Genomic DNA, 12,996 nt, shown 5'->3' on the forward strand with positions numbered 1-12,996 from the left:
TGGAGGATGAGGAGGATGATGGGGATGAGTATATTTTTAATGAGGAAGCTTTCCCGGGGGCACGGGAAATTGGTGGCGTGGCAAGGCCGGGTTCTGGTTTTTTGAGGGACACAAGTGACGTAGATTTGCCTGCAACTGCCCCTCAACCAAGCACAACCGCAGATTTGACAACGGGAACTTTGGCCCACATGGCGGATTATGCCTTGCGTATCCTCAAAAGGGACACACGCATTACAAAAATGATGAACGATGACGATTACTGGTTGGCCTGCCTCCTTGATCCTCGCTATACAGGCAAATTGCAAAATATTATGCCACATGAGAACTTGGAACTAATATTAGCAACAAAACAATCAACTCTTGTTGACCGTTTGCTTCTGGCATTCCCTGCACACAGCGCCCGTGATCGTTCTCACACGAGCTCCAGGGGCCAGCAGACCAGAGGTGTTAGAGGGGCAGAAATCAGAAGTGGCGTTGGCCAGAGGGGTTTTCTGACCAGGTTGTGGAGTGATTTTTCTATGACCGCAGACAGGACAGGTACTGCAGCATCAATTCAAAGTGACAGGAGACAACATTTGTCCAGTATGGTTACAAACTATTTTTCATCCCTTATCGACGTTCTCCCTCAACCGTCATTCCCATTTGATTACTGGGCATCCAAATTAGACACCTGGCCAGAATTGGCAGAATATGCATTGCAGGAGCTTGCTTGCCCGGCAGCTAGTGTCCTATCAGAAAGAGTATTCAGTGCTGCAGGTTCAATACTAACAGAAAAAAGGACTCGTCTGGCTACCCAAAATGTAGATGATCTAACCTTCATTAAAATGAACCACAACTGGATTTCAAAATCTTTTGCCCCACCCTGCCCGGCTGACACCTAGCTTTCCTATGAAAAGGTCTTGCCTGTGGACTATTCTGAATGACTTTTCCAATCTCGTAATTTTCTTCACCTGATTGTCCAGCATACGACATGTTTCCACCTCACGAAATGGCCAAACTCCCCACACGGGGCCGTGCTATCGCCACTTTGCGCTTGGACCCTTGAGAGTGCTGTTTGTCTGAAGAGGTGGGTGTGGCCGCTTTTGGTCGACGGCACTGCCACTGGGTCCCTCATAGTACAATAAAGTGTCTCTGGCGGTGGTGGTGCGCACCCAACGTCAGACACACCGTTGTAATATGAGGGGCCCTGTGCCTGTACCGCCGGCCACAAGACAGTTCCCCCCCCCAACTCAAACAGTGCTCTACCACTAGCAAAATTATCTCTCACAGCTTCACCAATGTGTAGTCTAGGCGCTGACATCCTTCAATGCCTGGCACTGACAATACCATTGTTTTGACATTTTTGTTATGTTAGGCCTTCGAAGCCTGTCTGCGGTCCCTTCTTTCTACAACTACTACACTGACCAGGCCACTGCTGGCCGTGTTACCCTGGAACCAATTTAAAAGTGCCTACAGTCAGCCCAATTTTGTTATGTTAGGCCTTCGAAGCCTGTCTGCCGTCACTCCTTCCACTAGACTTCCACTGACCATACACTGCTGCCCATGTACCCCTGGAACCAATTTAAAAGTGCCTACAGCCAGCCCAATTTTGTTATGTTAGGCCTTCGAAGCCTGTCTGCGGTCACTCCTTCCACTAGACTTCCACTGACCAGACCACTGCTGCCCGTGTACCCCTGCAACCAATTTAAAAGTGCCTACAGCCAGCCCAAGTTTGTTATGTTAGGCCTTCGAAGCCTGTCTGCGGTCACTCCTTCCACTAGACTTCCACTGACCAGACCACTGCTGCCCGTGTACCCCTGGAACCAATTTAAAAGTGCCTACAGCCAGCCCAAGTTTGTTATGTTAGGCCTTCGAAGCCTGTCTGCGGTCACTCCTTCCACTAGACTTCCACAGACCAGACCACTGCTGCCCGTGTACCCCTGGAACCAATTTAAAAGTGCCTACAGCCAGCCCAAGTTTGTTATGTTAGGCCTTGGAAGCCTGTCTGCGGTCACTCCTTCCACTAGACTTCCACTGACCAGACCACTGCTGCCCGTGTACCCCTGGAACCAATTTAAAAGTGCCTACAGCCAGCCCAAGTTTGTTATGTTAGGCCTTCGAAGCCTGTCTGCGGTCACTCCTTCCACTAGACTTCCACTGACCAGACCACTGCTGCCCGTGTACCCCTGGAACCAATTTAAAAGTGCCTACAGCCAGCCCAAGTTTGTTATGTTAGGCCTTCGAAGCCTGTCTGCGGTCACTCCTTCCACTAGACTTCCACAGACCAGACCACTGCTGCCCGTGTACCCCTGGAACCAATTTAAAAGTGCCTACAGCCAGCCCAAGTTTGTTATGTTAGGCCTTGGAAGCCTGTCTGCGGTCACTCCTTCCACTAGACTTCCACTGACCAGACCACTGCTGCCCGTGTACCCCTGGAACCAATTTAAAAGTGCCTACAGCCAGCCCAAGTTTGTTATGTTAGGCCTTCGAAGCCTGTCTGCGGTCACTCCTTCCACTAGACTTCCACTGACCAGACCACTGCTGCCCGTGTACCCCTGGAACCAATTTAAAAGTGCCTACAGCCAGCCCAAGTTTGTTATGTTAGGCCTTCGAAGCCTGTCTGCGGTCACTCCTTCCACTAGACTTCCACTGACCAGACCACTGCTGCCCGTGTACCCCTGGAACCAATTTAAAAGTGCCTACAGCCAGCCCAAGTTTGTTATGTTAGGCCTTGGAAGCCTGTCTGCGGTCACTCCTTCCACTAGACTTCCACTGACCAGACCACTGCTGCCCGTGTACCCCTGGAACCAATTTAAAAGTGCCTACAGCCAGCCCAAGTTTGTTATGTTAGGCCTTCGAAGCCTGTCTGCGGTCACTCCTTCCACTAGACTTCCACTGACCAGACCACTGCTGCCCGTGTACCCCTGGAACCAATTTAAAAGTGCCTACAGCCAGCCCAAGTTTGTTATGTTAGGCCTTCGAAGCCTGTCTGCGGTCACTCCTTCCACTAGACTTCCACTGACCAGACCACTGCTGCCCGTGTACCCCTGGAACCAATTTAAAAGTGCCTACAGCCAGCCCAAGTTTGTTATGTTAGGCCTTCGAAGCCTGTCTGCCGTCACTCCTTCCACTAGACTTCCACTGACCATACACTGCTGCCCATGTACCCCTGGAACAAATTTAAAAGTGCCTACAGCCAGCCCAAGTTTGTTATGTTAGGCCTTCGAAGCCTGTCTGCGTCCCGTTCTTTCAACTACAACTACACTGACCAGGCCACTGATGGCCGTGTTCCCCTGGAACCAATTTTAACTTGCCTACAGCCAGCCCTATGTTATTATGTTAGGCCTTCGAAGCCTGTCTGCGTCCCGTTCTTTCAACTACAACTACACTGACCAGGCCACTGATGGCCGTGTTCCCCTGGAACCAATTTTAACTTGCCTACAGCCAGCCCAATGTTAGGCCTTTGATGCCTGTCTGCCGTCACTCCTTCCACTAGGCCTCCACTGACCTGTCTATTGCTGCCCGTGTACCCCTTGAACCAACATCATTAAATATAAAAAAAATTAATTTGATTATAAAAAATAAGATCGTGTTGAGATCTCAAATGCAGACATTTTAACAATAAAAACAAACACACAACAAAAATCTGGAACTGTTCTAAAAAGGTCCAACAGCTACAATTACTTTCTCCTGCAAGAAGTTAACTGAAATTTTTTTGGAGTTGTTAACACAGATATGGCATCCACCGAGTGTTGTCCTGTCGCGTCTCCTTTAAATTATTTCCAATAAGATGTTAAACTATTAATTTAATAAAATCAATAATTAAAAAAATAATTGAGTAAGTCAAAAGCACATTGCAAATAAACATTAATTACAAATCAAGAAGCATGGCGCGTCCGAGGGTGAGTAGATACCGAATAAGAATATAATCACCCTCGGACGCGCAATGCTTATTTCCAACAGCCTTCCTTCCTAAGAATCAGCCCTTCCGTGGTGTAGAGAGACGTTGTGTTACACTCCAAGGTAACATAGTAACATAGTAACATAGTTAGTAAGGCCGAAAAAAGACATTTGTCCATCCAGTTCAGCCTATATTCCATCATAATAAATACCCAGATCTACGTCCTTCTACAGAACCTAATAATTGTATGATACAATATTGTTCTGCTCCAGGAAGACATCCAGGCCTCTCTTGAACCCCTCGACTGAGTTCGCCATCACCACCTCCTCAGGCAAGCAATTCTAGATTCTCACTGCCCTAACAGTAAAGAATCCTCTTCTATGTTGGTGGAAAAACCTTCTCTCCTCCAGACGCAAAGAATGCCCCCTTGTGCCCGTCACCTTCCTTGGTATAAACAGATCCTCAGCGAGATATTTGTATTGTCCCCTTATATACTTATACATGGTTATTAGATCGCCCCTCAGTCGTCTTTTTTCTAGACTAAATAATCCTAATTTCGCTAATCTATCTGGGTATTGTAGTTCTCCCATCCCCTTTATTAATTTTGTTGCCCTCCTTTGTACTCTCTCTAGTTCCATTATATCCTTCCTGAGCACCGGTGCCCAAAACTGGACACAGTACTCCATGTGCGGTCTAACTAGGGATTTGTACAGAGGCAGTATAATGCTCTCATCATGTGTATCCAGACCTCTTTTAATGCACCCCATGATCCTGTTTGCCTTGGCAGCTGCTGCCTGGCACTGGCTGCTCCAGGTAAGTTTATCATTAACTAGGATCCCCAAGTCCTTCTCCCTGTCAGATTTACCCAGTGGTTTCCCGTTCAGTGTGTAATGGTGATATTGATTCCCTCTTCCCATGTGTATAACCTTACATTTATCATTGTTAAACCTCATCTGCCACCTTTCAGCCCAAGTTTCCAACTTATCCAGATCCATCTGTAGCAGAATACTATCTTCTCTTGTATTAACTGCTTTACATAGTTTTGTATCATCTGCAAATATCGATATTTTACTGTGTAAACCTTCTACCAGATCATTAATGAATATGTTGAAGAGAACAGGTCCCAATACTGACCCCTGCGGTACCCCACTGGTCACAGCGACCCAGTTAGAGACTATACCATTTATAACCACCCTCTGCTTTCTATCACTAAGCCAGTTACTAACCCATTTACACACATTTTCCCCCAGACCAAGCATTCTCATTTTGTGTACCAACCTCTTGTGCGGCACGGTATCAAACGCTTTGGAAAAATCGAGATATACCACGTCCAATGACTCACCGTGGTCCAGTCTATAGCTTACCTCTTCATAAAAACTGATTAGATTGGTTTGACAGGAGCGATTTCTCATAAACCCATGCTGATATGGAGTTAAACAGTTATTCTCATTGAGATAATCCAGAATAACATCCCTCAGAAACCCTTCAAATATTTTACCAACAATAGAGGTTAGACTTACTGGCCTATAATTTCCAGGTTCACTTTTAGAGCCCTTTTTGAATATTGGCACCACATTTGCTATGCGCCAGTCCTGCGGAACAGACCCTGTCGCTATAGAGTCACTAAAAATAAGAAATAATGGTTTATCTATTACATTACTTAGTTCTCTTAGTACTCGTGGGTGTATGCCATCCGGACCCGGAGATTTATCTATTTTAATCTTATTTAGCCGGTTTCGCACCTCTTCTTGGGTTAGATTGGTGACCCTTAATATAGGGTTTTCATTGTTTCTTGGGATTTCACCTAGCATTTCATTTTCCACCGTGAATACCGTGGAGAAGAAGGTGTTTAATATGTTAGCTTTTTCCTCGTCATCTACAACCATTCTTTCCTCACTATTTTTTAAGGGGCCTACATTTTCAGTTTTTATTCTTTTACTATTGATATAGTTGAAGAACAGTTTGGGATTAGTTTTACTCTCCTTAGCAATGTGCTTCTCTGTTTCCTTTTTGGCAGCTTTAATTAGTTTTTTAGATAAAGTATTTTTCTCCCTATAGTTTTTTAGAGCTTCAATGGTGCCATCCTGCTTTAGTAGTGCAAATGCTTTCTTTTTACTGTTAATTGCCTGTCTTACTTCTTTGTTTAGCCACATTGGGTTTTTCCTATTTCTAGTCCTTTTATTCCCACAAGGTATAAACCGCTTACACTGCCTATTTAGGATGTTCTTAAACATTTCCCATTTATTATCTGTATTCTCATTTCTGAGGATATTGTCCCAGTCTACCAGATTAAGGGCATCTCTAAGCTGTTCAAACTTTGCCTTCCTAAAGTTCAATGTTTTTGTGACTCCCTGACAAGTCCCCCTAGTGAAAGACAGGTGAAACTGCACAATATTGTGGTCGCTATTTCCTAAATGCCCAACCACCTGCAGATTTGTTATTCTGTCAGGTCTATTAGATAGTATTAGGTCTAAAAGTGCTGCTCCTCTGGTTGGATTCTGCACCAATTGTGAAAGATAATTTTTCTTGGTTATTAGCAGAAACCTGTTGCCTTTATGGGTTTCACAGGTTTCTGTTTCCCAGTTAATATCCGGGTAGTTAAAGTCCCCCATAACCAGGACCTCATTATGGGTTGCAGCTTCATCTATCTGCTTTAGAAGTAGACTTTCCATGCTTTCTGTTATATTTGGGGGTTTGTAACAGACCCCAATGAGAATTTTGTTACCATTTTTCCCTCCATGAATTTCAACCCATATGGACTCGACATCCTCATTCCCTTCGCTAATATCCTCCCTTAAAGTGGACTTTAGACAAGACTTTACATAGAGACAAACCCCTCCTCCTCTCCGATTTTTACGATCCTTTCTAAACAGACTGTAACCCTGTAAGTTAACTGCCCAGTCATAGCTTTCATCTAACCATGTCTCGGTTATTCCCACTATGTCAAAGTTACCTGTAGATATTTCTGCTTCTAGTTCTTCCATCTTGTTTGTCAGGCTTCTGGCGTTTGCGAGCATGCAGTTTAGAGGATTTTGTTTTGTTCCAATCTCCTCACTGTGAATTGTTTTAGAAATGTTCTTACCTCCCTTCTGAGTATGTTTTCCTGGGTCGTCTTTGTTCGAGTCTAATGTTTTTCTTCCCGTCCCCTCTTCTTCTAGTTTAACGCCCTCCTGATGAGTGTAGCGAGTCTTCCCCAGGTTGCCTTTCCTGAGCTTCGATCTTCCGGCTCTCGTTTAGTAGCTGTTGGAAACTACGCTGCATTAGGCCTACTAATTGTGTATGGGTGAAACAGTGGCGCATCTGCGGTCCCTCCTTCCACTAGGCCTCCACTGACCTGTCTACTGCGGCCCGTGTACCCCTTGAACCAACCTAATAAAATATTTAAAAAATTAATTTGATTATAAAAAATAAGATCGTGTTGAGATCTCAAATGCAGACATTTTAACAATCAAAACAAACACACAACAAATATCTGGAACTGTACTACAAAGGTCCAACAGCTACAATTTCTTTCTCCTGCAAGAAGTTAACTGAAAGTTTTTTGGAGTTGTTAACACAGATATGGCATCCACCGAGTGTTGTCCTGTCGCGTCTCCTTTAAATTATTTCCAATAAGATGTTAAACTATTAATTTAATAAAATCAATAATTAAAAAAATAATTGAGTAAGTCAAAAGCACATTGCAAATAAACATTAATTACAAATCAAGAAGCATGGCGCGTCCGAGGGTGAGTAGATACCGAATAAGAATATAATCACCCTCGGACGCGCAATGCTTATTTACAACAGCCTTCCTTCCTAAGAATCAGCCCTTCCGTGGTGTAGAGAGAGGTTGTGTTACACTCCAAGGTGTTCCCCAGGTTGCCTTTCCTGAGCTTCGATCTTCCGGCTCTCGTTTAGTAGCTGTTGGAAACTACGCTGCATTAGGCCTACTAATTGTGTATGGGTGAAACAGTGGCGCATCTGCGGTCCCTCCTTCCACTAGGCCTCCACTGACCTGTCTACTGCGGCCCGTGTACCCCTTGAACCAACCTAATAAAATATTTAAAAAATTAATTTGATTATAAAAAATAAGATCGTGTTGAGATCTCAAATGCAGACATTTTAACAATCAAAACAAACACACAACAAATATCTGGAACTGTACTACAAAGGTCCAACAGCTACAATTTCTTTCTCCTGCAAGAAGTTAACTGAAAGTTTTTTGGAGTTGTTAACACAGATATGGCATCCACCGAGTGTTGTCCTGTCGCGTCTCCTTTAAATTATTTCCAATAAGATGTTAAACTATTAATTTAATAAAATCAATAATTAAAAAAATAATTGAGTAAGTCAAAAGCACATTGCAAATAAACATTAATTACAAATCAAGAAGCATGGCGCGTCCGAGGGTGAGTAGATACCGAATAAGAATATAATCACCCCCGGACGCGCAATGCTTATTTACAACAGCCTTCCTTCCTAAGAATCAGCCCTTCCGTGGTGTAGAGAGAGGTTGTGTTACACTCCAAGGTGTTCCCCAGGTTGCCTTTCCTGAGCTTCGATCTTCCGGCTCTCGTTTAGTAGCTGTTGGAAACTACGCTGCATTAGGCCTACTAATTGTGTATGGGTGAAACAGTGGCGCATCTGCGGTCCCTCCTTCCACTAGGCCTCCACTGACCTGTCTACTGCGGCCCGTGTACCCCTTGAACCAACCTAATAAAATATTTAAAAAATTAATTTGATTATAAAAAATAAGATCGTGTTGAGATCTCAAATGCAGACATTTTAACAATCAAAACAAACACACAACAAATATCTGGAACTGTACTACAAAGGTCCAACAGCTACAATTTCTTTCTCCTGCAAGAAGTTAACTGAAAGTTTTTTGGAGTTGTTAACACAGATATGGCATCCACCGAGTGTTGTCCTGTCGCGTCTCCTTTAAATTATTTCCAATAAGATGTTAAACTATTAATTTAATAAAATCAATAATTAAAAAAATAATTGAGTAAGTCAAAAGCACATTGCAAATAAACATTAATTACAAATCAAGAAGCATGGCGCGTCCGAGGGTGAGTAGATACCGAATAAGAATATAATCACCCTCGGACGCGCAATGCTTATTTAGAACAGCCTTCCTTCCTAAGAATCAGCCCTTTCGTGGTGTAGAGAGAGGTTGTGTTACACTCCAAGGTGTTCCCCGGGTTGCCTTTCATGAGCTTCGATCTTCCGGCTCTCGTTTAGTAGTTGGTGGAAACTACGCTGCATTAGGCCTACAAATTTGGTATGGGGTGTAGAGACAGGTTGTGTTACACTCCAAGGTTTTCACCAGGTTGCCTTTCCTGAGCTTCGATCTTCATGCTCTCGTTTAGTAGTTGTAGAAAAGTACGCTGCATTAGGCCTACAAAATGGGTATGGGGTGGAGAGAGATGGTGTGTTACACTCCAAGGTGTTCCCCAGGTTGCCTTTCCTGAGCTTCGATCTTCATGCTCTCGTTTAGTAGGTGTCGGAAAGTAGGCTGCATTAGGCCTAAAAAATGGGGAATGGGGTGGAGAGAGATGGTGTGTTACACTCCAAGGTGTTCCCCAGGTTTCCTTGCCATTGCTTCGGTCTTCCGACTCTCGTTTAGTAGTTGTAGAAAAGTACACTGCATTAGGCCTAAAAAATGGGTATGGGGTGGAGAGAGATGGTGTGTTACACTCCAAGGTGTTCCCCAGGTTGCCTTTCCTGAGCTTCGATCTTCATGCTCTCGTTTAGTAGGTGTCGGAAAGTAGGCTGCATTAGGCCTAAAAAATGGGGAATGGGGTGGAGAGAGATGGTGTGTTACACTCCAAGGTGTTCCCCAGGTTTCCTTGCCATTGCTTCGGTCTTCCGACTCTCGTTTAGTAGTTGTAGAAAAGTACACTGCATTAGGCCTAAAAAATGGGTATGGGGTGGAGAGAGATGGTGTGTTACACTCCAAGGTGTTCCCCAGGTTGCCTTTCCTGAGCTTCGATCTTCATGCTCTCGTTTAGTAGGTGTCGGAAAGTAGGCTGCATTAGGCCTACAAATTGGGTATGGGGTGGAGAGAGATGGTGTGTTACACTCCAAGGTGTTCCCCAGGTTTCCTTGCCATTGCTTCGGTCTTCCGACTCTCGTTTAGTAGTTGTAGAAAAGTACACAGCATTAGGCCTACAAAATGGGTATGGGGTGGAGAGAGATGGTGTGTTACACTCCAAGGTGTTCCCCAGGTTGCCTTTCCTGAGCTTCTATCTTCAGGCTCTCATTAAATTGTGGTTAAATGGAACAACTGCATTTGGCGTACTAGTTGGTTTGGGGCCTACTATCGGTGTCTGCCACTCCTTGCTGTTCTCCTGGTTTCCTGTCCTGAAATTCCATTTTCAGCCTCTCGTTAAGTAGTTGTTAATGTTAGACTGCATTTGGCCTACTAGTTGGGTTGGGGCCTACTATCGGTGTCTGCCACTCCTTGCTGTTCTCCTCCACTGAACAAAGCTGTGCCGCCTGTTTACTACGGTTGCCAATTTTGAACTGCATTTCGACTACTTACTGATTTGGCCCTACTCTCTGTGTCAGCCTCTCATTCCAGTTGTCCTCCACTGCAATGCCCCCTGGTTATTCCTGTGTTACCAATTTTGAACTGCATTTAGCCCACTTTCTTCTTTGGGCCTATATCTGTGTTTCCACTTCATCGTGCCCATTGCCCAGCCAGTGATAGATGAGTCTGCTGGTACATTGACCCATAACGCAACATTCCCCGTGCACGCTACACAACAACATTGTGACCCTGCTGAAAGTCAGGTTGCTCTTCCCGCATACCATACCACCTTACACGGGGACAAAGAGGAAGGTGCAGATGAAAGTGCAGGTTCCTTCATCAGGTGGGGGGAGGAATACTAGTTGGCGACGTCACTGGCACAGGGCCTCTCATAGTACGCAAAAGTGTTGCTGCCGGTGGGAGGCGCCCCCGCCGTGCAAACACACCGCTGTACTTTGAGGGGCCCTGTGCCAATGCCAATGCCAACGAGTGGGCCCCCCCTGCTTGCTCAGGTTCACAGCACTTGCAAAGTTGAAATACTTACCTCTCCCTGCTCCACTGCCGTGACGTGGTCCAGATTTCCTGGGCCCACTAATTACTTGAACCAGCCCTACCCCCCACAACTTTAGCCAAATGACCCCCAATTTCAAATGCCTTCCAATTATTATAAGGTAAATTACGCTTGACAAGCTTCATTAAGAAGAATGGATGGTTTTGACATTAAAATGGGCACTCTAGGTGTTTTCCTGGCCCCCACTCACTGCCGACTATGCTGCCCCATTGACTTGCATTGGGTTTCGTGTTTCGGTCGATCCCGACTTTACGTCATAATCGGCCGATTTCACTCGACCCGACTTTGGACATAGTCGGGTTTCGCAAAACCCGGCTCGACTCTAAAAAGGTCAAAGTCGCTCAACTCTAGTCCTGATCACAGAAGCAAACATTTGGTGGAACAACAACTATTTTCTATTTGATTTAAACCTAACGGGTTAGGAAAACACACTTTCTACCCAGCAAAAAATAATAATAATTGATACATAGTGTAATTACAGTTTATTTACATAGCTTGCCATTTTTATGGACAGTTTAAGTAGAAATGTTCAATAATATAAAACTCAAGGATATTTTATTAAAAAAATAATAATTGTTTTTTATCTTGGCAGATGACTGTACCAGGAGATCAGAGGGACAGCTGACATCTTCAATTTTTAAATCTGATGATCTGGAGATCCTACAAGATACAACTGAAGTGAATGCCATTACTGCAGATATATCATCATCCATTCACAGCAAAGATCTGTCATCTAATCCTATGAAACAGGTCCCATCTTCTGATTCATTACTGACTACTAAGGAAAATCAAAGTCACAAAAGAGGCATTAAAAAACAAACTGCTCCTAAAGCAAAGAAGTCATTTTCATGTTCAGAATGTGGGAAATGTTTTAGCCTGAAAGGGAATCTTGTTAAGCACCAAAGAATCCACACAGGAGAGAAGCCATATTCATGTTCAGTATGTGGGAAAAGTTTTATCCAGAAATCAGATTTGATTAATCACCATAAAACTCACACAGGGAAGAAGCCTTTTTCATGTTCAGAATGTGGGAAATGTTTTAACAACAAAACACATTTTGTTACTCACCAGAGAACTCACACAGGAGAAAAGCCTTTTTCCTGTTCAGAATGTGTAAAATGTTTTAATCAGAAATCAGATTTGGTTAAACACCAAAGAACTCACACAGGAGAGAAGCCTTTTTCCTGTTCAGAATGTGGGAAATGTTTTAACCACAAAGGGAATCTTGTTACACACCAAATAACTCACACAGGAGAGAAGCCTTTTTCCTGTTCAGAATGTGGGAAATGTTTTAACCAGAAAGGGAATCTTGTTACACACCAAATAACTCACACAGGGAAGAAGCCTTTTTCCTGTTCAGAATGTGGGAAATTTTTTGTGAAAAAATCACATCTTGTTAGTCACCAGAGAACTCACACAGTAGAAAAGCCTTTTTCCTGTTCAGAATGTGGGAAATGTTTTAAATGGAAAGTGCTTCTTGTTAGACATCAGAGCAGTCACACTGGAGAGAATCCTTTTTCTTAATGTGGGAAATATTTTACTTGGAAATCAACTGTTAATAAACATCAGAGACGTCACATAGGGGAGAAGCCTTTTTTATGTTCATTAAATTGGAATCAAATTTAACCACAATTGAATCTTCTGAAATCGGTTGTCTCTTGTCATTCATGCCTCATGTTTGCAGACAAAAGGATAAAACTACACTTTATTCATTCCAAATGTAAAACTATACCCGTAATTCACCCCCTGAAGATTAGTAAGTGACTAATAGAAAAAACATGTACCCCACAGTTCAGTATATAGGGTGAGGTGACGTATACACACTCACTCCCAAGCCTCTCATTTCTATGGGTTTCATCATCCTCACCAAAGGCAACTCATCAGGAGACCTATATTGAAGCGAGACTAGACAAAAAAAAACCTTTAGTCATGTATCCTGTCATCCGAAACAGTCAGAAAGCCAGCCACATATTGGCAGATCCCAGACCTCAAATTACCGTATATACTCGAGTATAAGCCGAGATTTTC

General features: G+C 43.8%; 1 protein-coding gene across 2 annotated transcripts in view; it reads left to right on the forward strand.

Annotated features, from left to right (window-relative positions):
• The window catches only part of LOC138667350 (oocyte zinc finger protein XlCOF8.4-like), a 63,181-nt gene extending 50,636 nt beyond the window's left edge, over window positions 1–12,545 (forward strand). For both annotated transcript variants that reach the window (XM_069755579.1, XM_069755578.1), the window contains exon 7: window positions 11,561–12,545. In XM_069755579.1, coding sequence (XP_069611680.1) covers window positions 11,561–12,492 — 932 coding nt within the window. In that variant the 3' untranslated portion in view covers window positions 12,493–12,545. The remainder of the gene's footprint in view (window positions 1–11,560) is intronic.
• The last annotated feature ends 451 nt before the right edge of the window (window positions 12,546–12,996 follow it).

This window comes from Ranitomeya imitator, chromosome 2, assembly GCF_032444005.1.
Source record: "Ranitomeya imitator isolate aRanImi1 chromosome 2, aRanImi1.pri, whole genome shotgun sequence".
Classification (NCBI taxonomy): Eukaryota; Metazoa; Chordata; class Amphibia; order Anura; family Dendrobatidae; genus Ranitomeya; species Ranitomeya imitator.